Source organism: Stereum hirsutum (assembly GCF_000264905.1).
Source record: "Stereum hirsutum FP-91666 SS1 unplaced genomic scaffold STEHIscaffold_16, whole genome shotgun sequence".
NCBI lineage: Eukaryota > Fungi > Basidiomycota > Agaricomycetes > Russulales > Stereaceae > Stereum > Stereum hirsutum.
In genome coordinates, this window is record NW_006763146.1 from 1,094,174 (window position 1) to 1,118,667 (window position 24,494).

General features: G+C 51.3%; 6 protein-coding genes and 1 non-coding gene across 7 annotated transcripts; 4 read left to right on the forward strand and 3 right to left on the reverse strand.

Moving 5' to 3' along the window:
• Positions 1-3,576: 3,576 nt before the first annotated feature.
• On the forward strand, positions 3,577-5,009 carry STEHIDRAFT_171663 (uncharacterized protein; the record flags this gene model as incomplete). Its single annotated transcript, XM_007308967.1, has 2 exons — positions 3,577-3,858; positions 3,913-5,009. The coding sequence occupies exons 1-2, from the start codon at positions 3,816-3,818 to the stop codon at positions 5,007-5,009; spliced, it is 1,140 nt and encodes a 379-aa protein (XP_007309029.1). The 5' UTR covers positions 3,577-3,815.
• Positions 5,010-6,581: 1,572 nt separating this feature from the next.
• Positions 6,582-9,360, reverse strand: STEHIDRAFT_134333 (uncharacterized protein; the record flags this gene model as incomplete). Its single annotated transcript, XM_007308968.1, has 5 exons — positions 6,582-7,081; positions 7,148-7,477; positions 7,562-8,036; positions 8,101-8,434; positions 8,504-9,360. The coding sequence occupies 5 exons, from the start codon at positions 9,358-9,360 to the stop codon at positions 6,582-6,584; spliced, it is 2,496 nt and encodes an 831-aa protein (XP_007309030.1).
• Positions 9,361-11,241: 1,881 nt separating this feature from the next.
• Positions 11,242-11,946, forward strand: STEHIDRAFT_65375 (inhibitor of apoptosis repeat-containing protein; the record flags this gene model as incomplete). Its single annotated transcript, XM_007308666.1, has 3 exons — positions 11,242-11,564; positions 11,643-11,772; positions 11,833-11,946. The coding sequence occupies 3 exons, from the start codon at positions 11,242-11,244 to the stop codon at positions 11,944-11,946; spliced, it is 567 nt and encodes a 188-aa protein (XP_007308728.1).
• A 3,086-nt stretch (positions 11,947-15,032) lies between these two features.
• STEHIDRAFT_141989 (uncharacterized protein) lies at positions 15,033-17,128 on the reverse strand (the record flags this gene model as incomplete). Its single annotated transcript, XM_007308969.1, has 7 exons — positions 15,033-15,891; positions 15,954-16,054; positions 16,113-16,316; positions 16,392-16,554; positions 16,612-16,651; positions 16,875-16,908; positions 16,969-17,128. The coding sequence occupies 7 exons, from the start codon at positions 17,126-17,128 to the stop codon at positions 15,430-15,432; spliced, it is 1,164 nt and encodes a 387-aa protein (XP_007309031.1). The 3' UTR covers positions 15,033-15,429.
• Positions 17,129-17,870: 742 nt separating this feature from the next.
• STEHIDRAFT_161435 (uncharacterized protein) lies at positions 17,871-19,709 on the forward strand (the record flags this gene model as incomplete). Its single annotated transcript, XM_007308970.1, has 6 exons — positions 17,871-17,931; positions 18,000-18,124; positions 18,198-18,359; positions 18,421-18,499; positions 18,562-18,953; positions 19,278-19,709. 6 exons carry the CDS (start codon positions 17,871-17,873, stop codon positions 19,707-19,709), a joined length of 1,251 nt encoding a protein of 416 aa, XP_007309032.1.
• A 263-nt stretch (positions 19,710-19,972) lies between these two features.
• On the reverse strand, positions 19,973-20,055 carry STEHIDRAFT_t240. The gene has a single exon. It is a non-coding gene; the product is annotated as a tRNA-Arg (tRNA).
• Positions 20,056-22,165: 2,110 nt separating this feature from the next.
• Positions 22,166-24,364, forward strand: STEHIDRAFT_103593 (cytochrome P450; the record flags this gene model as incomplete). Its single annotated transcript, XM_007308971.1, has 13 exons — positions 22,166-22,258; positions 22,313-22,432; positions 22,482-22,632; positions 22,693-22,779; positions 22,834-22,945; positions 22,996-23,165; positions 23,219-23,402; positions 23,455-23,491; positions 23,542-23,654; positions 23,710-23,776; positions 23,829-23,957; positions 24,015-24,119; positions 24,168-24,364. Exons 2-13 carry the CDS (start codon positions 22,315-22,317, stop codon positions 24,362-24,364), a joined length of 1,470 nt encoding a protein of 489 aa, XP_007309033.1. The 5' UTR covers positions 22,166-22,258; positions 22,313-22,314.
• Positions 24,365-24,494: the final 130 nt, after the last annotated feature.

Genomic DNA, 24,494 nt, shown 5'->3' on the forward strand with positions numbered 1-24,494 from the left:
CGAAACCTGGAACATATTTCTTTGCGCATCACTAGCGCGTGCCTTCACACAAATTCAGGCGCATCAGAGTACAGAATCATCGACAGGGACCAGCGGAGACCTTAGGGTCAGGTAGGGACCGGAGACGCCTAGCCTCATCCGCAAAGGGGCAAAAGAAGCAGTGGATCTAGAGAATTGATGATGTTACCTACTCTCATTGCCTCGTCGATGGGAACATCAGCACAGAAGCGTCTAGCTCGATTCGACAGAATTGTCGGATGTGTATTGTATACGACGCGGTCCGATGTGAGAACATGTCGATTGCCCTTGCGCTGCGCCACCGCCATCGGCACTCGTCTCGCGTGTACGATACTGGCGAGCATCAACATCATGAGGGGTGAGCGTGTTCTTGATTCAAAATCAAGACGGTGAAGTTGAAGTTTGAAATCGCAAGAGAATGCTTGAGTATATGAAAATATTTGCGTGAAGAAGATGGCAGAGATTTGAGAGTGAGATTTTAAATAGATCGTACCGAACCTGGTGGAACACTGACTTCAGTTCCCCGCGAGGACAATCTGTTACGCTGATCAAGGCATAGTTGTCGTGCTATGCTGCCGAGATCTGAAACGAGTGTTCATTTAGCAAGAACGGACTGTGCGCTTCAACAAAATGCTTATACTTACTGTGTAAAGTAACAATGGACGGTATAGGAAATTCCGTGCAGGATGGCGCATCGTCGGACCGGCAAATGTGATGTCTGGTTCCTAGGGGAGATACGCCTGTTTGCGAGTTATGAAAGCTCGACGTCGTTTGTGATGGACCGAAGACTGCGGGACCACAATGAAGACCATCAGTAAATGCATGCGTACTCAGAGGGCGATTGCTTCTTACCTATAACGGATCATAAGCAGAATTGAGAAAGCGGAGTAATATTCTGTCTTCGGCAGCATTCGGCTCCATGACTCCTGAGTCCTGATCATCAGAGAATGGGTTAGCCGCAAGCTTCATTCGGTGGATAAGCTTCGCTATACCTTCAAAATGAGGGACATCGAACACATATAACTTTCAATGTAAAAGAGTTGTGATCGGACAAGGACGTGAAAGGTGCAGGGTTGCATTTCATAGAGCATGGGAACGCGAATAAGTAAGTATGGCTTCTATGTAGGGGTCGGTCAAGCTCGCGGCGGGGAGATGTACTGACCGATCAACCCTCACGAATCACCGAGCTCATTTCTGTGCTTGAAAGGCTGCAAGCCGAGCGGAGATCCAGAAGATGAAGCGCGGCTTCAAAACGCCGCATCAGTAGGGACAAGCTCCGATTAAACCTGACTCACTCTTTCGAGGTACGCCGTTCAGGCCACGGCTACTAACGTTCAATCTGATCTACCTCGGCCGCGCAAGACCAGGGACGTACGGAAGTAGCCGCAGAGGAACCAGAGACCGATTGGAACGGAGAGCACTTGGTCAAAAAGAAGCCGTGATAAATCATGAAAACTGGTAATCGTCGTCGAGGGTACGACGGTCATTGAAGAGAAAACGCGTAGGAAACGGTATATTGAAAACCTGATCGCTGTAAAGGCATTGGTCAAGAGCCATATAGTTCGAGACCCATATACGACGACATAGGTAAACCAACGCACTTCGGTCGGTCACCATGCCGGCCATTTTACGCAAAGGAGAATGCCTGACTCTTGATATAGAGGGAAGAAGATGTACAGTCGTGAGAGCTCCGCCATACTTACATGGACCACCGACTGAACAGGCCAGAACTGAATGAGAAAAAAATTCACAGCAACGTTCTCCCAGAGTACCTGACTTTGACCTGACCGATAGTGGGTGGCAACTCTATGCCCGAGAAGCATAGGTCAGGCGCGACAGACAGGAAGCGGGGGGATTCCAGCATTGCCTGGACAACTCCGGTTTGAACCATGGCTGTAAGTAAGGTTTGGGACGTACTAAGCAGATCAACGCACCGATCGCACTTACGGATGGGTAGCTACCGTACCCTAGATAGAGCGATCACTCGCAGGCTTCGTGAAAGCAAGCGGCGTCAGAGCGATAATGACGACGGGTGATGCGACGATCAGGTGGTCACAAATGTCTGTGGCTAGCATTCTTGTCTGCTCTTCGAGGTGTGTCCTCAGACGAACACCGGTACTAAGGGAATACTTAACTGCAAGCAAATTCTAAGACATGCATCAACCACAGTGATTGATGATTTTGGCCGGTTGGTCCTGCGCTGAGGGAATCGTACCCTTTGACCAAGCAATGAGGACGAAACAGCTCTAACGATGCTGTCATTCCACCTCTCAGGAGATTAGTCCAAGAGAAAGGCACATAGACTGTGCCGATAGCAACGCAATACGACCCCAATTCTGTTTGTAACAAGGTCCACCGAACCAGAGGCCAAAAACCTTCTCCACCTTGACCTTAGCCCAAACAGACTCCAGTAGATGCCCTGTGCAATTCTCAAGGTAATCACCCGAGGTTGTGACCCACCAAAGGGCTGAGGAAACTAGGCGACCTCTGTGAGGAAGTGCCAGTGGAGTTTTTTCGTGGACGAGCTTGGTCTAGTTATCTGACCGAATGAAGGTCGAGTCAAGACACATGACTGTTTCCGACATGAGAATTGTAGGATCGATGGCCGAAGACTGATCACATACCTTTTGGACCGAACCTGCACCATACCAGCGTTGTGTTTCAAGCATGCTTTGAGCCCGGGCAGACTTGATGTGGCACGGTTCGAAGTCCGAATGGATCTCCGCCACAGGTTCCGAGTCAGACAGTGTAATCATTCCTATGTACCACTCACCACAGTCACTGTCTACGTATTCAAGTTGGTCATGTCTCATGTACGTGCACTCGCTGTCAGCCTGATGTAGACCGGCGCGGGCTCAGGTGTTGTACAGTGTTGGTGACGCCGAGCTTCAGTCTATTCCGTTCACACATTTTAGATTGTGCAGGTCCGCAAGATCCAAGATTCGCTGATCTCCGCTCCACGGGCTTTGTTCTAAGATGAGATGGAGCGAACAGAAATTGCCACAAGGGAAGTTCTCATAGGCTATGCTTATGCTGCTCCATCGGTACTCGCCTCAAATGTTCGCATCACAACATCATTGTCACACATCCTGCCATGAGTGATTTACTGATGAGTTCGTAGTCATGTTCGCAGCTTCAAGCCCCTCCGACGTTCACCACGTAACATCTTACCCTTCGTTTTGGACGATACGAGGTCCAAGAGACTTGATGATAGTTACATCGATAGTCTTGGGGTGCGTCCCGGCGTGAGCTGCTAGCGCTTGATTCAAGATGGTGTGACACTTCAGACCATGTCGCGTGCCTTGTCTGAAACCTTGTTAAGGTACGAACTTCGGGTAGATAGCCTTGACGGTGATCGCTGATTACTTTTCTGTACCGCTTGTCGTGTCATGTTTCCTGTGGACTCTTGTGAACTGTCCCAAGAGCTTGTCTCAGCATGCGGCATCATAGACCCTAACGACCCTTGATCTGCCGCAATTTGTACTGCTAGTCCGCGATAAAATGCTGGCGAGATCACACCGCCTACTGAACAGACGCCAGGCTCCTTTAAATCGACCGCGAAGAGTCTGGCGGCCTCTTTATCAAGGTCGTACATCTTAGCGCACATCCCCTCTTTAATCCGTACTCGTTCTGTCAAGCTTGTCTCTACTCCCTCCACATCTCTACTGAGTCCATCGTCCCCCGCAAAGGCCCTTTCTTCCAGACGATCCCCGACCTATTTCATTTCGCGCTCAGTCCCTGTACACCGTCACGAACGTCATACCAAGCATCTGCTATCCTTAAGGCGCCTTCTTATAATGTCCAGTCAAGATTATGGTCAATGGATCAAAAGTGAGAGCGGTGAGCTCCATCCCCGACATCGTTCGATATTGACATTCTCATTTACATTGGCAGACCGTAGCTCCGATGAGGGAAGACCGTCATCTACGTTGTCTTCATCGAGTTTGAGGGCGGCCATGGGTGAAATCCACGTATCCGGCCATTCCCAATATTCCCCTCCCTCTTCGTACGACGATGCTTCATCCCGCCAGTCTTATCATCGAACCCGTCAGAGCAGCTCCGTCTCTGGTGGTATGTGGCCTACAGGCGCAGTCGGACCATCTCACGGCGTTCCCACGTTTCCTGCTGGCACTCAACCTGTCAACCCTACCTCCTTTCCTTCCAGCTCTACATCCACATCCATGCCAATGGGTAGTACAGGTGGCAGTCAATTCGTCTATCCTGAATATGGAGATCCCAGCATGGCGCAAAATTCTCCGATGGTGTCTTCTGCAGGCTACCAACAGCCGAGACCTCAATCATCCATGGCAGGCCACGCGTCCCAAGCTTTCTCTAGCTCTGGACGGTCCGCCCCCGGGTATCGCACGCCTCGTGGCGTCGATGATGAGCTCCATCAATTGCGCAACAAGATTCACCAGTTGGAACTCATCAACGAGCAGGCGCGTCTACGTATCCGAGAATTAGAGGCGGAGGTCGCGAACCCAGCCCAAGGCACAGCCTACGAACTCCCACAGTCCACGACCGGGTTCCCCACTTCATTCAACACACCCGCTAGCTCCCCTTCCTTCACAGTCTCATGGAAAGCCAGGACCGATGCCAGAACCCGACTTCTCTGCTCATTGAACCGGGCGGGCAACGCGCTCTGCGCTTGGCACGATTCACGTAGGGAGCGGCGCGCGTATCCTCCTCGTATGGCGCCCCAGGGGTATCTCAATTGTGGATGTACATATGAAGAGGCGCTTTTCGAAGAAAGCTTGGCTCGTCATGACGTAGGAAGCTACCATCCTGGAGAGAGCGTTCGTATGGATCCCGCCCTCCGTAATCCTCTCCTTAAGGTTTTGCAGCGTAGGTACGGGTATAAAGATGGAGATTTTGAATGGAACCCTGTGACGGGAAGTTGGGTGGATGGCGAGGGGCCTGATCATTGGGAGGCCAAAGCTGCGTCTGGGTCTTCTGGCCATCGCAAGCAGCGTCCGGACGAGCGGCGTTGAGAGCGAATTTTTTCTTGGCTATTTATTTATTACGCCAGACAGTGATCGCCTTCGTTTTTCTTGTCTATACTTACGTTCCCTCATCATAGAGCTGTAGCTATCTATTATTTTGCTCCTATCTATACCCTCTCCCCCGTCGCACTAGTATCTGCATCTTTCGTTCTTCGCTTGATATCCTGAATCTGCTTTACGATCCATCTCCTACGGACTGAGTGTACATCAGGCATTGACAAACATCCTATACCAACTGTATCGTTAACGTCCTGTGTCCTCCTAGTCCGTGCTACCTATCTTGTTGTAAGTATCATATGTGTCTTGTTGTATCACTTCTGCTCGCTAATACATTCTTGGAAAGAAAGCGCGGAGTGTGGCGTCTTGCGGGCTGCGTTGGATGTCGTGTCGGTGAGCTATGCAGATGCCGGCTGGGTGATACAGTCAAAACACCCGATGAAGGCTTCGACTGTGGTCGAAACTCTCGCGAAGAATCTCAGACGCCTGAAATCGGGCTTCAAGCTTCGGGATTTGGTTTCCCAACGATAGGCGCTTGTCGCAATCCAAGCACTGGTCTCCATGTAGTCGATTTTGCAGTGGCACTGGGTTTGAAATTGGTTACTTGTTTCTGTACATGTCGGTGACTGAGTTCTAGTAAAGAACTGGGCTTTGAAATGTGCGATGCAATGGAGAAGTCTGTGTAGAAACCTTCCGCAGTCACAGACTATGGCCATTGTACATATGTGCATCTCAAAAAGCATGTGCATGTCTCTGCAGTTTCACCTGGCCTCTGAACCCTACGAAGGGATGATCATCGCACCACCATGGCCAAAGGGAACGATTCATGAGAGTAACCATGTTCAGTCTTCACCAAACACCACGTCAAACGGACGCAGAGGCCTTGGGAAAAAAGCACAACAAGTATTGAGAATGATGAACTAAGTCCGAGACGGAGGTCACGGAACCGTACGCGTACGGATACAGAAGGGTAGCAAACAATCCAAAGGTTCCACGGAAGTTTTTCGACGCATAGAATGCCGAGAGCATTGCGGTTATTGAGATGGCCGCGGCGAAGCTATTATGCCGATGGATCAGGAAGACAGCGTGTGCCAGCTCCCAGTAGGAAGGAACTCGACAAGCGCCGGCTACATACGGCGTTCATACATATCTTCTTTCTCAGGTCTCCGAGGTTGACAAGCCACAGCGCTCTGGCTCCGAGATCGCGCTCGAACCATCTGCCAACTATCTGGCAGCCGGGCACGCAAGCAGTCCACAGAAGGAACATGCATGGACGGTATGCTTCTTGGTGATCCCCCTGGCAGATTGAGATTGACCGTGCACGAGCCGTTCATGGTCCCACGCCGCCAGTTAAAAGTCAGACTGAGAGGAGCTCGAAGCAAAAATCGTCGCAGTTTAAACACACCATTGAACAAGATACACATGGGGGTCGAGTTTGCCGTTTTTCTAGTGAATGCAAAGCGATTCGATAAATCAATCGAGAAGGCTGGCAGGGAATAAGTTAGTCCCAAGTACGTAGCACATCCGCACATAAAACAAAAAGCGGGAATAAAAAATCACCGGTCACTCCAGGCCGTCCCTCAAACCCTCCAAATACGAAACAACATCTCGAGCGACGCCCTCTCCAGCTCCATCCCTCACAACTCCGGCCGTACCACCTCCCACAACACCTTCGTCCCCTCCATCGCTACCACGACCATCACCATTCCCATCTCCACCACCTCTCGCCACCCGACTCATAAACTCCCTATACAACCCCACGAACTCCTTCGCATGCCTCGCCAATCCATCCAACTTCGCTCTTCTGACAGATCCAGGAAGCGCATTCAACATGATCCGTTCGTTTTCAGACGAATCGCGAATCAGGAGACCGAAAAGTACGGCGAGGTGGCCACGAACAATATGGGTTCCGGCGTCAAAGTCTTCTTCCGAAGAGGTGGCCGTTGTATCGGGTTTGTAATATTGTAAGTAGACACGGACGAGGCATTCCAGAACGGTGATTCTGTTTGGGCAGTGGCATGATCGAGCGCAGGTGCGAGTGATCCTACACGAAGGATCTACTTCTACACGAAACGGTAAAATGTTCAGTGTCTGATCAATGGCGGAAAGTGAAGGGCGGCGGGACGTACTGATCATGCGACATAATCCCTTCGCCTCCATGTTCGCCTGGACAAGGTTCGTCAATAGCCCCAGGGCGAGACAGAGTCTATCGAAGGCCTGAACATGTTTGTCTTCGGTCTGTTCGAATTCAGTGTCTATCTCCGCAGACGACTTCTTCATGTCCTCCTTAGTATCTCCTTGGAGGGATGCCAAGGCGGCAGTGCATTGTTGAGGACGTGTGATGAGAGAGACGATAACGAGTAGAGTGGGTTCGTGTGAAAGGAGCAGGCCACACCATGTGGCGTTATCGTGTGTCAGGTTGATCAACACTCGGAGGGTCGATTCGAGACACTTGTTGGCTGGTTATCAGGGGGACAGAATAAGGAAGAGAACTGGTTAGTTAGTGAGAGGGGAAAAAGGGTGTATCATAGACAGGGCCTCACCAATGGCATAATGCTCGTCGCGAGAAGGATCGTTGAGCAAGATGGTCGTCACTATGCTCAGTGTGGCCAGCCCGCTGGCTAACCCTTCTTGTCCGTGACCATCGGTCACACGGACACACAAACTTTCTTCCTCTTCGCCAGCACCATCGTCATTCCACCGTCTCAGCCCAAGTAGATAGCTGTCGAATATCCTCAGGCAATGTTCAATATGTTCCAGAGACGGTGTACTGTAGGCCAGTGGCGCTGAGTTATACGACTCCGGAATTATGGGCAGACCAGCTTCATAGGCAGTAAGACGGGACGGAAGGAGAGCTATCTCGGAGAGGAGGGTGTCATGAATGGGTCGGATGTGGGAGGCTTGAAGGCAGGAAGGGGGAAGCGATGCAAGAGCACCAGACAGAAGTAGTCGGAGTGAGGTTTTTTTATTGGAAGAAGTTGAAACAGACTTCTCAATTATATCTCTTAGACGAGACAGCTGAATGGGACGAATGTCATTGATCATGAGGTGGAATACGACAGGGTAGTGTGGAGATACTCACGTAAGACTGCTCCATCCTCCCAATCCCGACCTTCTTCAACTCGGTGTCTGTCTTCCCACTCAGCAGAAGTTCGAGTGGATCTTTCCCTCGGCCAACTGCCTCTAGCATACGACAAAGCACATCGACAAAATCATCTTTCTGGGCCAGGTCCTGTAGTTCTCGTGGCGTCTGTGCTGCTAATGCAGCAAAGACGACTAATATAGTGTCAAGGACCACATCGCCATCGCCGGCACCAGACTCTCGGAGCACATCCCAAGCTCGCGAAAGGAAATCTGTCGCTTTGGCTCGGCGGGAAAAATCGGGATCGCAGAGTTTGGTGACTATCTCTAAAGCGCTGGAGACGACGATAACAATTTAGGCAAAATTTAGAAGTCAAAATGAGTGGAGAGTAGGAGAAACGAACCTGCCCCTTCGTACACCAATAGCTTCCTCTCCGCTCATCCCCTCGAAAAGATATCCAACCTCGTCTGTAAACCTCCTACTTTCTCCCTTACTCCTCATCTCCGTGATACTCTTCACATCGTTCATCATCCCCGGTGGCAAAGCCGCCTCCCTGGCCTTCGCTTTCGCCTCCTTCTCCTTTTCTTTCGACTTCTTCTTCCCTCTCGACTTCTGCGACTCCTGTGACTCTTCCGGCTCGGACTCGGAGTGCTCGGAGTCTGAGAAATGTAAAGGATCATCGGAAGAGTTGTCCACGCCCCATCGTTCACGGAGTGCTGTGTACGACTCTCGGGTCTCTAGGCCCAAATCATCTTCGTCTAACACCGAAGAGCCTCCCATAGCAGCGCCACCGATAGCCATGCCCATGTTGGATGCACCTCCGGCAGGAAGTTCGACAAGGAAGGATCGTGAGGCGCCTGCATATGTGCGTATCTGGGCTTGAGGCTGGACGAGAGGCATGACTCCCGGCCGAGTATTATTCTGATTATGCTGCGCTTGGCTCTGGTCTTGGCTTTGGCCTTCAGAATGCTGAGAGTGTCCGGCGCCCACAAGGTCAACTCGAGATGCTGAGACACCGATGAGGCCTGAGTGAGAATGAGATGCGGTGGAAAATGATCCTGTCAAGTCGATGACTGTATCGTTTCCTCGGAGGGATGCTGAACGGCGTAACGCCGGTTTCGAGTGTGAATCTTCGGAGGATATGGAGATGACTGAGTCGAGCGATCCGTCCAGGTTAGATTCTGTCCGAGAACGCGCCAGCATACGCTTCGTCAATGGGACTTTGGGTTTCGCGTTTGATAAATCGGTACCAATAGGCATGGTCTCATTGATTGGTTTAGAAGGAGAGAAATTGAACAAGTCGGATAGGTCCTTAGGCACCGATTTGGATGAGGAGGTGCGAGAGATCGTTGGGAGGACAGGGAGAGTATCTTCGCGATCTATGTTCGGTTTCGTTGGGGAGGGGCCAAGCGAAGGGGGTAGCGGAGTGAGGGGGCTGAAGAGATAGGATGCGGGAGGTGCACGGGAGGGAGTGCGCTCTCTGGTGGACGCTTCGGGAGTTTTCGATCGAGAGGGAGGTTTGGCTGGACGGGGCCGTGGAATTTGCTTTGTTGATGAGGGCCGCGAGTGAGAATTGCCATTTGGAGTTCGTCGGGATGATGAGCCTACTACCGGTAGAATATCATCTGCAGAAAAATCCCAAAATACGTGAGAAGGCTATTACAACACGAAATATAGCTCACATACCATCGTCGAGGTCTAATATCTTCATGCGTATAGGAACTGGAGAACTGTTTCAGAGACGCAGCGGGCAGCGAACAAGACAATTGCACAGACCTCCTGTTCCCGAGTTTGATTGACCGTCCCGGGGCGATGGTCCTCGCGTTGGTCCATGTGTCGGTTTTCTCTCGTGTTGAGAGGACTTAGAGGTAGATTCTGGGGAAAATGGACAACTCAGCGTCAAAAAAATACTGGATCATCCTCACAACTCACTGTGCACGGGTTTGCTGAATTCTACGGAGGTGTCTGGAGAATGTCCAAGAGATATGAGTTGTAGCCATTGTGTCAGAAGTGTGATCTGTACCTCTAGTGGGTGTGATAGGTGGTGGTTCCATCGTTCGAGAAGAATTAGGCGATTTAGATGAATGGGGCTTGGGCCCTTTAGAAACAGGCTTTGGTCGTGGTCGTGGTCGTGATTGTGCGAGTACATGTGCATCTTCGTGTGGAAGTTGACTGTTTGCTACGAAGGTGTTTGACGTCAACTGGAATGCTATAGAATGCTGAACTAGTCAAGGAGGCGAAAAGGTCCTTACATGTGCTGGTCTGGGTGTCTGAGTCATTTGATGGGTTAGAGACCGCATTTCTTACAATGGCGAGCGAACCTACCGTTATGAGAAATTACAGGACGATGTTTCTTGGGTACATTGGGGCTAGGTGAGCGTTTACGCTCCGAAGGCTCTCCATCTACAGCTTTCCGTTTCGTGGCACCAGCAGTCGCCACTTTAGTCGGACTAGGCTTTCGCGGCGAAGTGATGAGTACTTCAACTTTCGAGCGTCGTTTGGGCGAGCTTTGAGGAGTTCGAGGCGGTTCCGTATCAGAGGGATAGCTTTCTGAGAGTCGGGAGGGTGTATCTGAACGGTGTTCAGTAATTTATGATGCAGTGAGAAGGAAGCTGGAAATGAACAGAAGCTGAACTCGCACCTTTCCCTCGTTTCGTAGGTGATATACGTGACGAAAGCACATTCTCTTCCGCATAATCTCCACCATCATGGAAGTTCGATGGGCCTGATATATTTCGGGGTTGGCTGACAGCTGTCCGCGATTTAGAGTTGGGTGACAATGGCACGACGACCTCAACATCCATCCGTGGTCGTTTGCGAGGGGTTGATACAGGGGATTGTCGAGGTTCTTCATCGCTAGAATCAGTCCCTGGTAATTCTGGAGTAAACTGTCGTTTGGCAGGCCTTCGGCGGTAGGTCACCCTGGCGCTCATGGTGGTGGTGGTCAATGTCAAGAGCGGTCAAGACTGAAGTGGATTTAATTCCGTAAGCGGGGTAATTGTGACATAACGCGTTTGTCACACAACCGTAACAGATCTCCATGTTGAGCGTGACACCCATTCTTGTTCTCGGACTTCGTGTGCTCGCGGCCTCAATTATCTCCGTCCATTTCCCCTCGATTTATCGTCTTCTGGAGAGGATATGGACGTCCTACAGGCGCGTATAGACAGTTTCGGAAAATCAAAACGAGTCAAGCATGGCTCGTCAAAGCGCACGGTTACAGTCAAATGGCCTCACCCATCCTCCTTCATCGCCACACCTCACGCGCTCGCCGAAGCCGGTTTCTATTACAACCCATCACCAGACGATACGGACAACGTGGAATGCTTTCTATGCGGCAAACAACTTGGCGGCTGGGAGGAAGACGATGATCCATATCGATTACATTGGGAGAAGTGCAGAGACCACTGTCCGTGGGCAGTTGTGAGATGTGGCTTGATTGAGGATGTTGATAGGAAGGGAAAGTAAGTCTTATAATGCATTTGTTGATGACGTGTAACAGTTATTAATGCAACACCTCTTTGCGTGTTGACAACTTTCAGTTATCTTTTCAAAGACTCGTCGCGAGCCCCTCAGGGCAAGGTGATGGAGAAAGCGCGTCTCAGCACATTCCGAATCAATAATCCCTGGCCTCACGATTCCGCCAAAGGACACGGTGCTGCCTCTTTGAAGGTGCGTTTCTAAATTATTGCATTCCCCATACAATGCATATTGACAACGGCGGACGCGTAGATGGCGAGAGCAGGTTTCGTCTATGCTCCTCAACACTCTGGAGATGACACCGCCACCTGTCTATATTGTAACGTCTCTCTCAGTGGCTGGGAGCCCGGAGATGACCCTCTGTGAGTCTTCACACCTACTTCTCCGTCGAGAAACCCCATCCAGTCCTGTTCGGATCGCCACACGGCTTCACACTATAATGGCTCATCGTGCGGCGTCCGGTCTATAGTGAAGAGCACCGCAAACGAGAAGCCAGATCCGGCCTCCCATGTCCCTTCTTCTTCGACCAACCATCAAATCCCCTCGGCAAATCAACCTCCACCAAACCTCCCTCAACAACCGCCACCACCACAGCATCCAAGTCCCGCCCATCCACCAAACCGCCCTCTAACTCCCAGACACGCGCTAGATCGGTCTCGCGCAAAGTCCCAACACTTTCCGAAGACGAAGCCTCGGATGAGCTCGGGCCTGCACCTACATTAGATGAGTCTACTGCTACTACGGGGACGAAGAGAACAAGGAAGGCATCTGGTACCCTTACCACTGCGAATCCTCTAAGCCAGAGTCAGAGTATGAGGAGGAGTGCACGTGGGAAACCGACGCCTGCGACGAGTGAGGACGAGGTGGATGGTGGTGCTAGTGGGAGTGATGCTGGTGCCGGCAGGGCGGCACTGAGCAAGAGCACGAGAGGTAAAGGGAAAGGGAAGGGAAAGGTAAAAGAGATGATTGCGGCGATTGAGGAAGAGGAGGATGATGAGGTAGTGGAGGTAGAACCGAAGGCCACCGCGAAGGGGAAGGGGAAAGCAAAGAAAGGCCGGGCCACGACAGCGAAGACGAGAAACGTCGAGCTAGAAGAGGAGGAAGAAGAGCCGCATGCTGAGGTGACGGAGGTGAAACCAAAGAGAGGAAGGTCGAAGAAAGTGCCAGAGGTGGTGGAGACTAAAGTTGAGGAGGACGAGGTGGAGATACCGATACCAGAGCCGAAGAAGAAGAGAGGTAGACCGAAGAAGACCATGGAGCCCACGTACGTCGACGATGCCGTGCCGGAGGAACCACCGACCAAGTCGAAAGGTCGCAAGAAAGTCGAGGAGAGCGAACCTGAGGAAGAAGCAGAGCCAGAGCCAAAATCTCGCGCCGTACGGAAACAGAATTCGACAGTCAACCTCAAATCTAAGGTCAAACCCGTACCGCAACCGCCGCCACCACAGGATGAGGACGAGGACGAGGATATCGAGATGTTGATTGAGGAGCCCGTAGAGCTTGAGCCGCCCCCTCCCAAGTCTAAGCGGACTACGAAGTCGAAGACGATCGCAAAAGTCCTATTACCAGAACCAGAGGATGCCATGGACGATGAATCTGATGTCGAAGCGCCCCCTCCTCGCAAAGTCAAACCAACGAAGCCTAAGGAGACAGCGCCGCTGATACCATTCCCTTCGATTCGAGATGAAGACGAGTCCCAGTCCGAGGTCGAAATTCCGTCCGCGAAGCTTGGTCAAAAGGATGTCAAGTCGAACGCACGTAGTCCTCCTCCTACTCTGGAACCATCCGGATTTGATGACAACGAAGAGGTTGAGGAGTATGTTGCGCCACCGCCACTTCCAAAGCCGAAGGTCGAGAAGGCTCCCAAGACGAACGGCACAGTCAAAGCTCAAATAACCTCTCAACACTCTCAACAGTCTACTATCTCTGGTGAGCTCCCTTTGCTTTCCTTCCTTGTCCGTCATTCAACGATACTCACCAGGAAACTTTCCAGACGAGGACGATGCCATGGACGATGAGCCCCACGCTCCGTCACCACCTCCGCCCGTGAGGACCAAAAAGCCCTCTGGTGCCAGCGTCCCGGCCAAAAGACCGGCGCCTGACCCTGCCTCATCGTCCTCGCATACTCGTGCACCCGCACCACCCTCCGATGCCGAACGTTCTCGTCTCGATGTCCCGAGACCATCTAAGTCATCCAAGCGTCCTGCTTCCCCGATGTCAAGACCGCGCTCGTCGTCCGAGTCTCAGACATACCATAGTCTTGGAGACGATATCCAAGATGACATGGACATCGATCATGCTCCGCAACCTATTGAACCACAGACGAAGAAGAGAGCATCTGCGGCACCACAGCAGCAGGTGCCACAGAACCCTGCGTCGAGTTCTCGGATTATAGATACGCCCGTTGAAGATATTGAGCGACCACCGAAAGTCAAGTCAAAGAAGAGCGGGAAGTCGAAGGCAAAGCCGGAGTCTTCAGGACGTCCACCTGCGTCGGTCGATCACCGAGCTCTGTCGAAAGACGAAGACATGGACGTTGATAGTGAGGCTCCTCCGCGTTCGAAGTCACGTCAAGACCGAGACGAGTCGTCGAAGAAATCGAAGGCTTCACGACAGCCGAATGGCCATTCCGCAGATACGTCCCGCACTACCCAACCTCAACGCACCCTACCTCCGTCTCCCCCGCCAGAGGATGTTCAGCGACAACCTAGCGCCACCGCCACAAAACCCCACTCTGTTTCCGTTCCTCCTTCAACACCTCCTCGCCTAGTCCCCTCCTCTTCTCGCGACCATCCGAGCTCCCCAACTGTCGCGAACGGGAACTCTGACCCCTTCGACGTGGATATGGCGATAGCGTCGAGGGAAAAGGAGTTGACGGAGGAAGAGCGGGCGATGACGGTCGAGCAGTGGTTGAGGCATGAGATCGAGACGCAGTATGAGGACTTGAAGAGGGAGGGGGAGAGGCGGATTAGGGAGTTTAGGGAGCAGGCGGAAGAGAAGAGGAAGAGGATCGAGGCGCTGTAGCTGTGAGCTTGCTTGTGGTCTGGGTGGTTTGGGCGGCTTTGTGTGTAGTTCCCTCGCTCTTCGTTTTTCTGTTGCCTCATTTTTCGCGACTATTGTTCGGTTATTTTTTTTTCTTCCACTTCTTACTGCATAACATTTGCTCCCTTGCTCCAGCTTCGACGGACCGGTTCATCTCGGACTTGTTGCATGAGAGCATAATCAACCACGCGGACATATACATACATACGTTAGAATTCTGATACCTGGCACTTGCATGTGCTGTGGTAGTCATTTCTTGTAGCACAATGTGATTTTATCTGCATTTTGAAGCGTTGACGTTCGTCACTCGTTCACCACACAAGTTTCAATCTCCAGGCGTTCAGTGTCGATGTGGATCCCTGAAGCCCAAGCTGTTGGGTTCGGTCTCTTCGAGTCCATCCTGAGGTATAGTATGCCATTGTGATATCGGTGTAAGTAGTATGTCCGCCAAAACGACGGGAAAAAACAAAGCAAAGCAGAGACAAATCCCGAAAAAAAAGAGTCCATAAGTATGTACGAAATCAGAGTCAGGGTCCGCTCGAATCGTAAATATGTATGCAGCGCTCGTGTGTACCTTGGCGTATGTAGTAACCACCAATCAGCACACGGATCGGAACGGCGACTCGTCATGAAACTAGAAACGAGCCGGGAGGATGATGGTAATGGTAAGTATGATGGGTAAGTTAGCGTGTGGGGAGGGGGTAATGATGTACTATGCCATGCTGCAGAACGGGAAAACAGAAACGAGTCGACGACACAGAGAACTAGGTATCGGATCCACAAAAAAGCTCCATCCATTGAGGCGCTTTACAGCAACAGGGCCGCAAAGCCCATCATCACCGCACCCGCCACAGCGCCAACGACAGCCCTCGACGCACCCACCGCCACAGCCGCACTCGTACTCCCACTCGACGTCGAGCTCGACGTCGCCCCGGATATCGTCCCCGTCGAGCTCCCGCTCTTACTCCCCGTCGCGCTCGCAGACCCAGACGCACTAGCAGAGCTCGAGCTGGGGGGTGCAGCGCTCTCGATAGCGGAGACCTTGGTCCATGCAGCCGCGGCGTTCGCGGTGGTGTCGTTCTGGTTGTACGGGAGGTAGGAGACGGCACCGGTGGAGTCGAGTTGGACGATGGAGGAGAGGCCGCCGAAGTAGAATGCGGAGGCGTCTTTGGTGCTGGGCCCGGCGAGGACTTGGGTGGAGTTGGTTTCGACGTTGATGACGTAGGTTGCGGAACCGTCGTCGGGGATGAAGACGAATTCTTGTTGGACCTGGAGGGAAGGGTGTACGGTGAGTATGGATGTTCATATAAAGATAAGATGGTACAACGTACGCCGGACGCTTGGAAAAGGGAGGTGGCCTTTCCGTGGGTGGCGGGGAAGCTGTCGCCGCTGGATGCAGGGTACGACTGAGCCTCGGGTTGGAAGTAGGAGACTAATAAAATGAAGATATGAGTGAGAAGTTGACAACGAATTATTGAAGGAATACGGACAGTGAATGACGAAGATGTCGGCAGAGCCGGCGGAGACACCGGAGACATCAATGAAGTGGATATGGTTTTGGGCGAGGGCCATGACGGGGGCGTAGTCGCTTCCGTAAGGCGTAGCCTCGACGTCATTCCAGCTGAGAGCAGAGCCAGTAGCAGCAGTCAGAGAACTCATGTCGAGGTCGAATAGCTCGCCCTTCGACACGGCATCTAAAAATAGGATTCGAAGACGCGATCAGAATTATTGGGAAAACTTGAGGACGGAATGAGTTAAGGTCTGCGTACAGATGACATTGGTGTCGTGGTCAAGGACGGCTTGGAAGTTGGTGAAATCGAATGAACCGGCGGTGGTGGTCTGGGCAGACCACGATTTGGCGGTGGCGTCATAGATGTAGACGTCGGAAGGGTTGGACTTGTCGGCGTTCAGGAAGTAGATGGCGTTATAAAACTATAATTCGTGTGGTCAAATTAATTGAACATTGGTATGGACAAGATATGACCTTACCTGGGAGAGGTAGCAGGTAGTGTTGGTACCGTCAAATGGACTAGAAAAACACGGTCTCGTCAGCCCGTAGTTGAAAATAGCACAGATGCAACCGAACAAGGTGCAGGTTAGGCGTGGCACGTCGAGCGAGGAATGCAGCGCGACATCGCGTCGACCCTTCCACTAAATCCTTGCTGACTCCCAAGGAAATCCAAAGTCCTCCGAAGGTAAAAGAAGAGCGTTCCTTGGACTACGCTGTGAAGAAACGGAACTGCGGTACTTACGGACGTCCAGTAGCGGTGATGTCACTCGCAGTCCCTACAAATTCAACCTTCATGAGCACGAACAAGATGCTCAGAACAGAAAAATCCGACATACCGCTACCCCATTGATCCTGTGTACTAGCATCCCAGTCTTTCCCATCGAGACCGAACGCGAGAAGGTTCCAGTTAATGTCGAATGCCACACAAGCGGAAGCGCGCACAGCGGCGGGAGCGGCGGCAAAAAGAGTGGCGATGGTGAGCAAAGGCGCGAGCATATTTAAAGAGATAATAGTTGGAAGAGGGTTGAGGGAGAAGAGAGTCCGTGGCAAAGAGTGTGGGCGTCGTGAGACGAGAAGTTCTGTTGTTTCCTGCTGGCTTCACTGCTTCTCCACGGTCATAGCAGCCCTTATGTTTTCCTACGCTTCTGACCCTAAAAGCGAGCATTGTGGGTAGATTGCAACATCTTTGACGCAGACTAGGCTGAAAATGGGTATAATTGTCCACTAAAGTGTCCATCCTCCTGACGATTGCCTGACGACCTCCGTCACTCCGTGTTTGATCGTCAATTTCATTTTGATTCAGACCTTCTCCTCCGGCTTCTTTGAATCCCTTGTGGCGTACATCGAGTTCTTTCCACGGACCCTACAGCTAGCATTATTCGCGTCTCTTGAATGCTCCCCTATTATATAGCTTGGTGCCAGTTCTTGTTCCATAAAAAACAACTTAAACTCCGAACAGGTCCATGGGGATCTTCAATCTTGCTCTGATGGAACTTCATGAGAAAACCTAAACTAGGCCGCGTTTGACAGCGCCACAGCGCGCCGCTCCTCTTTGTACCGACGATATACTTAACTGGCGCAGGTAACCGTCAGCGCATCGGCCGCGTTTGCTCGCAACTGTGCTATATAACTCGCCGGGCTACAAAAATGGATAGGCATCCCTCTTTCTGCCTTCACCAAGTTTCCCCGATCGTTCCACTGTTTATTCCCCGCTGGCGGCGAGTCCGAGTCCTTTATCATGGCTGTTTCAATTGAAGATGCGGCATTATTATCCCTCTCTGTCGAGATGCTGATATACGGTATGCATCTGCATTCTCATCCATCCGTATTGTCGAACCCACTCGAACATGTCATTATGGGCTTGCAGGAAGCCTTCTCACTTTGGAGGTATTCGTGATTAATACCCTCCTGGACAAACGAAAGAATGGGGGGAAACACGTTGGGGTCGCTCTTCTTCCCGTTGCTGTTCTCATGCTAGCGCTCGCCACAGGGGTACCTCGTCCTCGCATCTTGCAGAACTCTTCGGTAGACTAATCATACTTTCGGTTCACCAACCTTCTGCTAGCATTTTGTTGTCGACGTCGTCAAAGCCATCAACACGTTCTCTGTGCTCAAATATCATGGACACGACGCTGCATCGAAGTACTACCAGTCGCTCTCCGATCCTCTGTTTTTGGCCAAGAACTCCATATATCTGATTCAAACTTCACTCGGTGACGGAATTCTGGTCCGTGCCAGTCGTCATCTCTTCTTGTTCTCGTATCTTACGCCGTAAATGTATGTGTCAGCTTTGGCGATGCTATATTGTATGTGGCAAAAACTGGCGCGCCATCATCGTTCCCGTCTTGTCTATCCCGCCAACGATGAGTACGCCCATCCGTTATTTCTTTCTCGATATACGTTCTTCGGCTGACCTTGTGATCTATCAGTCGGTGGGACTATCTCTATTATTCAATGCAGTCTCGTTAAGAACCAAAACCCGAACGATGTCCCTCTGAACCCTGCGATCATCCTCAGCTACGTCTGCACGCTCATCACCACCATATACTGCACATGCAAGTTTACTTCGTCCCTCTTCTTCCTTTCCCGCAACCACCCACTAATCAGACATTTGACCACAGCCGCCATCTCCTGGAACGTCTACAGAAGTAGCCGCATATCGCAGTCGAACCCCATCGCTGGCAGCCTCGCCTCGCGCGTCATCTTCGCCGTCGTCCAGAGCGGCGCTCTGTATACTTTCGGCATCCTTGCGTTCCTCGTCACTTACCTCGCAGGCACGCTCCTGCAATGCGTCCCGCTCGATAGTGTCACCCCTCTCGTCGTACGTCTCATTCTCATTCTTATTCTCACGACCTCTCGTTCCTTGTTTGGCACACCTGCGGTGTTTCATGTCAATGTGCAATCTGATGCGCCACTGCTCCCTTGCTACAATCATCACTTAACATTGCCGCTCGACCTGTCAGTGTCATCTGAAGTTCGCATCTTTTGCCTGTGACTCCCGTGCTGATCCCTCGTTGATGCGTTCGCTCTGTCCATCTTTCCTTCCATTCCTGTCTCATACATCCCCGAATCTGAACCACGAATCAGAAAACATAAGCCACATCACTGACTCACTCATCATCCATCTCTATCTAACACACAACAGGGCGTCACATTCTGCCTCATCATGATGCAGCTCCGAGCCCCTCGAAACGATCAATATGTGGTCAATAGCGACGGTCCGGTAAAGACTATCCCCCGCACGACGACGCGGATATCGTTCGCTCCCCCGTCCCGAGGCACCTTTATGACTTCAACCATCACGTCTAGAGTCGCCCCGGTCATCAGTGAAGACAACGACGGTGTGGTGAGAGATGGAGATGAGGTGTATACGCTGGAGATTCCGAAGCAGGGGGACGTTTATAGAGCGAGTTCGGACACGGCTTGGAGCAGGGAGACATTGTCACGGGTAGCAACCAGTAGTGTGGGGAAGGAAGCGGCTAGCGTAAATGCCGAGAAAATAGAGGGGGAAAGTTTGGCTGTCAGAGATGGCAGAGAAGAAGGAATAGTGGCGTACGAGCTGGGCGATTTAGCTTGAGTTGACAGGGTTGTTTATTGTTGTACTTTTTGTAAGGGTACGGAAATGTTCTGATCACAGGTAGTGTCCAGAGTCGTCGCCGGTTTCGTCTTGGGCGTTGAGATTTGGATAAGTAAAAATTATGATCATGACTCAGGCGTAGCGCGGCGATTCTAGTGGTTGTGTCTTATCCTTTGCATCAGCTTGCGTCCAAGATAACTGAAAATCCAAAGAGAGAGACCAACAGAAAAAAAACGAAGATATCCTCAGATATATCCATGACGTGACCACCGCAGGGGTCGAACCTGCAATCTCCTGATAACACAGCAAGTCGTAGTCAGACGCGATGCCATTTCGCCAGGCGGCCATGAAAATGTTTCCTCAAACAATGTAGTGATTAATGATAACTGCATAGCACGAAAATACCCATAAATGCACGGGATTGTCTTCACATGGCCAACTCCGACTCGCTACTTGCTCGCTACTATATGCAACTGCTATGCCTCAGGAATTGAAAACCCCTCCGCTGTCGTTTGCGACCAGCCTCAATGATAACACTCTAGGCTCTCCTGGAGTTACACAGCATTCTCTACCCCTTGCATATCCTCTCCCACTCCCAATCTTGACCGGTGATGAACTTGCTGCCCATGTTTGGGACGAAGACGAGATCTGTCTACATACCGTTGGCTCGCTGCAAGGGATGGGCCCGCCCTCTATGGCGACGATCTTCGACATCCGCTTTCGTCGCTGGTACAAGATCATTTCTGACCGAGAACCACCTGATCTAGAAACCGAAAATGCGGATGAGATCTTGGAGGATCCTTACTGGCTTGACATCCTCCGCAAGAGCGGTCACCGTGGTCGCGATGACTTCAATGAGATACACGTCTCTCTCGACGAACAGATTTCCACCTATCGCTTGAACCCGATCGAGCGCAGTGGCATTCCAATTTATGGATTAGCACCGCCCCCGCCTGCCACATCCATCCCTACCGTCATCTACCACGAGCTTCGAAACAGGCAGTACCTCTTTCGGTCTACAGAGACGTGCACGTGGGGAGACCGGCAAGGCGTCGTGTTCAAGCAGATCATGATGGGTTGGGGAGAGGTTGCTCGATTTCACCGGGAGATCACGTTGCTTCGCTGTTTGCGCAAAAGCGAGCACTTTCTCCCCGTCCTGGCATATGTCGTGGATGAACACGGCCGTATGCGAGGTTTTCTTAGCCCATATGGAGGGAGATCTCTGGATAAATTATCGATGGTTCGGTGGTGGTACCTCCTGGGTGCGTTGGAAGGGTTGAGGGAGATCCATTCTATCCCCGTCGGTATGCTTGAGGCACCGTTGGGTCGCGAGGAAGGAGGTTTGGAGCATTCGGAGCATGCTGAGCATGGGGATATTTGTGCACGAAATATAGTGGTGGACGAGTGCGAAAAGGTACGGCTAATAGATGGGGGTAACAGGGTGCAGGATTATCAGGGAGATCGGGTTGCGTTGGCGGAGATGGCGGAGGGGCTGAGGGATAAGGCAGAAACACAAGAAGATGCGGAGCGGATTGATCAGATAATTTGGTTGCTTCGGGGCAAGAGAACGCTCGATGATATTATTCGACACTTGCGCAATCCAGAGGTGCGTTCTTCTTTCTCTTCTATTTTCCTCTCGACTTCAATCACTACTGTATTCTGAAAGCTCATTGCTCAACTGGAGACAGCCGATTGATATATGACTAGAACAGCAGATAGTGCTTTGTGGCATGAAAAAAATTGTGTCGTGCTCCTGGTCAGTCTAGGAATTTTACAGTGTTGACTTGCCGCCGTTGAAGTAATCATTAATATATTGCTCAGCTGCCCTGAGAGCTGCATCTCGGCGAGACCGAAGGAAGAGAAACAGGGAGTCCACGGCCGAGAAAGTACTCAATTTCACTAGGGGGACTCGTCTGCGGGCAGTGGGTGGGGGTCCACATATAGACGTCAGTTGAGCGCTCGAAGGAAGGGGAAAAAAGGTTATTGAGAGTAAGGAGGCAGACACAGAACCGAGAAAATGGAGCGCCGTCAGTTCGGTACTGCCGTTACCCGGGTGCCATCTGCTTTTGTTTTCGGCGACCGCCTGCTCGGGCCACCACTCTTCTCCCACCATCAATCACCCTCCTACCCGGACCCCAAAATTCTAACAGTTTCGAAACTCATCATGATACCCGACGGTACCGTGAACACACTGAAGGGTGTAGAGAAGCATCGGGGCTCCATCATATTCCCCTTCGATTCTCACTGATATAGGATGTAGAGACTTTCCGTATGCTATGAAAGGATCCCTCACTTAAACCTCGAAGACGGGGGCGACTGGGCGATTCGACTTCGAGTGCCTTGAGCTTCCTTTTCACACTGAAAAGCTCCGTGACATTGAACATCGTACGACTCTATCAACGTGCGGCTTCAGTGCTTGTAGCAGCCGCGACGACATTCGTTCGTGATAACTTTCGCAGATGTCCTCTCTCATGAGTTGGAGTGTCGCTACCGCAACTCTCACTGTCTTACTCGTATCACGTTTGGTCAAGTATTGGGATGATAAGAAGGTACGGCTTTCTTCTCTAGGACGACACTGCAACGCTGAATGTAACATTACTAGAAAATGGGATATCTCCCGGGACTGAGGTCGTTGTTTACCCCCATCTCGCCCTTCGGAGCGCTGCTCCCTACGGTGAGATGGAATCCAGGTCTGAGCTGGCAGTGGCGATGGAGAAATACTGGTATGGTTTTTGACTTGATCAGCTCACACCCATTTAACCTGCTCTTCAGTATACGAGCGTGCAGGCGTAGAAACAATCTCAGTTCTGGCTTATCTCTTCGGCCGTCCCTCGATCTACACCTGCTCCATAGAAGTTGCCAAACAAGTTGTCGCTACGAAGGGGCAATTCGAGAAACCATTGGATACGTCTCAAATTGTTCTGTGTGTAGCTTATGTTCTTCATGTCGGTGTATACTGGCTGAGATGGATCTTCGTCCTCAGCCTTTGGGGGCCTAATATATTCGCTGCAAACGGGGAGGTGTGGCGGAGGCACCGCAGCATCATGGCTCCTTCCTTCACCGCAAACACGTCCGTTGTTCTTCCTTTTAGTCAACCGATTACACCTAATCTGTTATATATTAGGTATTCCTATGTTTGGAATGAAACTCTTCGAGCATTCCGAGAGATTGATGCGTATGAATGGGAGGGAAAGGATGAGATCATGCTTCCTGCAGTGAACGATATCACAAACAAGGTATTTCTTCTACCACTGTTTTATTGGTTGGCTCTCTGATTCGTCTACAGTTCGCGCTGGTTATCATATCCAGGTGTGGGTTCGGAAACCCTTTGCCCTGGAAGGAGCTCACGAGTGCGAGTGGAGAGATGACCTTTGCTGAGGCGCTCATGATTGTGTCGAACTCTTCAATCATACGTCTCGTAACTCCTCGGTGGATGTATGGGCTCCCAATCAGAAGGTCAGAGTGTGTGTTTTATCATCCTTCCTGCGTTGACTCATCCTTTTGTTCAGACTACACGAAGTCGAAACAGCATACACTACTTTTGGGCGCTTTATCAAATCGTTGATACATACTCGTCGGCAGGAATTATCTGACGGTATCATCAAGGGTGACGAAACCTTTCAAGACGTCTTCAGGCGTATGCTTGAAGCAAGTGAAACAGAAGGGAGGCTGGCCATGACAGACGACGAACTGGTGAGCCGTCTTTCTTTGAGAAGCCTCACACGCGGTTAACTGTGCTCTGAAGGCCGGAAACACCTTTCTCATGATGTTCGCTGGACATGGTGACCCCCTTTGTGTATCAGTCACAAGTACAAGCTCACACGTCCTTCAGAGACCACCGCGCGCACACTCGATGCGACCATCGGCTTTCTGGCTCTATATCAGGACATACAGGAAGAAGTATACCAAGAGATCGTCAATGCAGTCACTGTGGACCCCGAGCTTGTGAGCGTTCCTGCCACGATGTCGCATTTAATCGTGAATGATCATCCTTTCCAAGAACTTCACCAGCATGTCTAGCCTCGTAAAGGTTCAAGCCTGTTTTCTTGAGGCAGCTAGACTCTTTCGTAAGCCTGTTAAATCCTTCAATGAGAGCTGAAACTAACTGCGAAGCATCAGCTGCTGGCTTTATGATGATACGAGACACCACCGAGGACCTTGTTTTGACGACCACGAATAAGCAAGGCGAAGAAATCCCACTACCACTCAGCAAAGGCACTCGTTTGGTGATAGATGTTGTAGGCATGCGTAAGTGTATTCCAAAGTTCTCCACAGGCCTGGACGGAGGTTTGACTTTCTACGAAGATTACAATCCTCGCCACTTCCCAGATCCAGAAGAATTTCGTCCACACAGATGGTATAACGCGAAGGAGAACGATATGTCCATGTTCTCATTCGGTCCTCGCGCATGTACGTGGATTGTGCATCTTCTTAGTCTATTTTCTTACTCTCACGCAGGCATTGGACGGCGCTTTGCGCTTACAGAGGCGGTCTGCTTCTTAGCTCAACTTCTACGGGAGTGGAAGGTGGATGTTGTTCTCAATAAAGGAGAGTCTCGTGCTCAATGGAGAAAGCGAGTGATGACGGAGGTAACAACGATGAGCCTGGGTGTGGGACCTGTTCCGGTAAAACTCATACGTCGCGCGAGGGAGTAGCCTTGGAACGTCGATGCTATGTGAGCTGGTTCCATACCGAATACAACGCCGCTATGCGTGACGACTGTTTTGGTGGGCGTGAGTATCAACGGGTTACCTTAGAGTTGGTTTGTGGTTATTCGCAGACTTC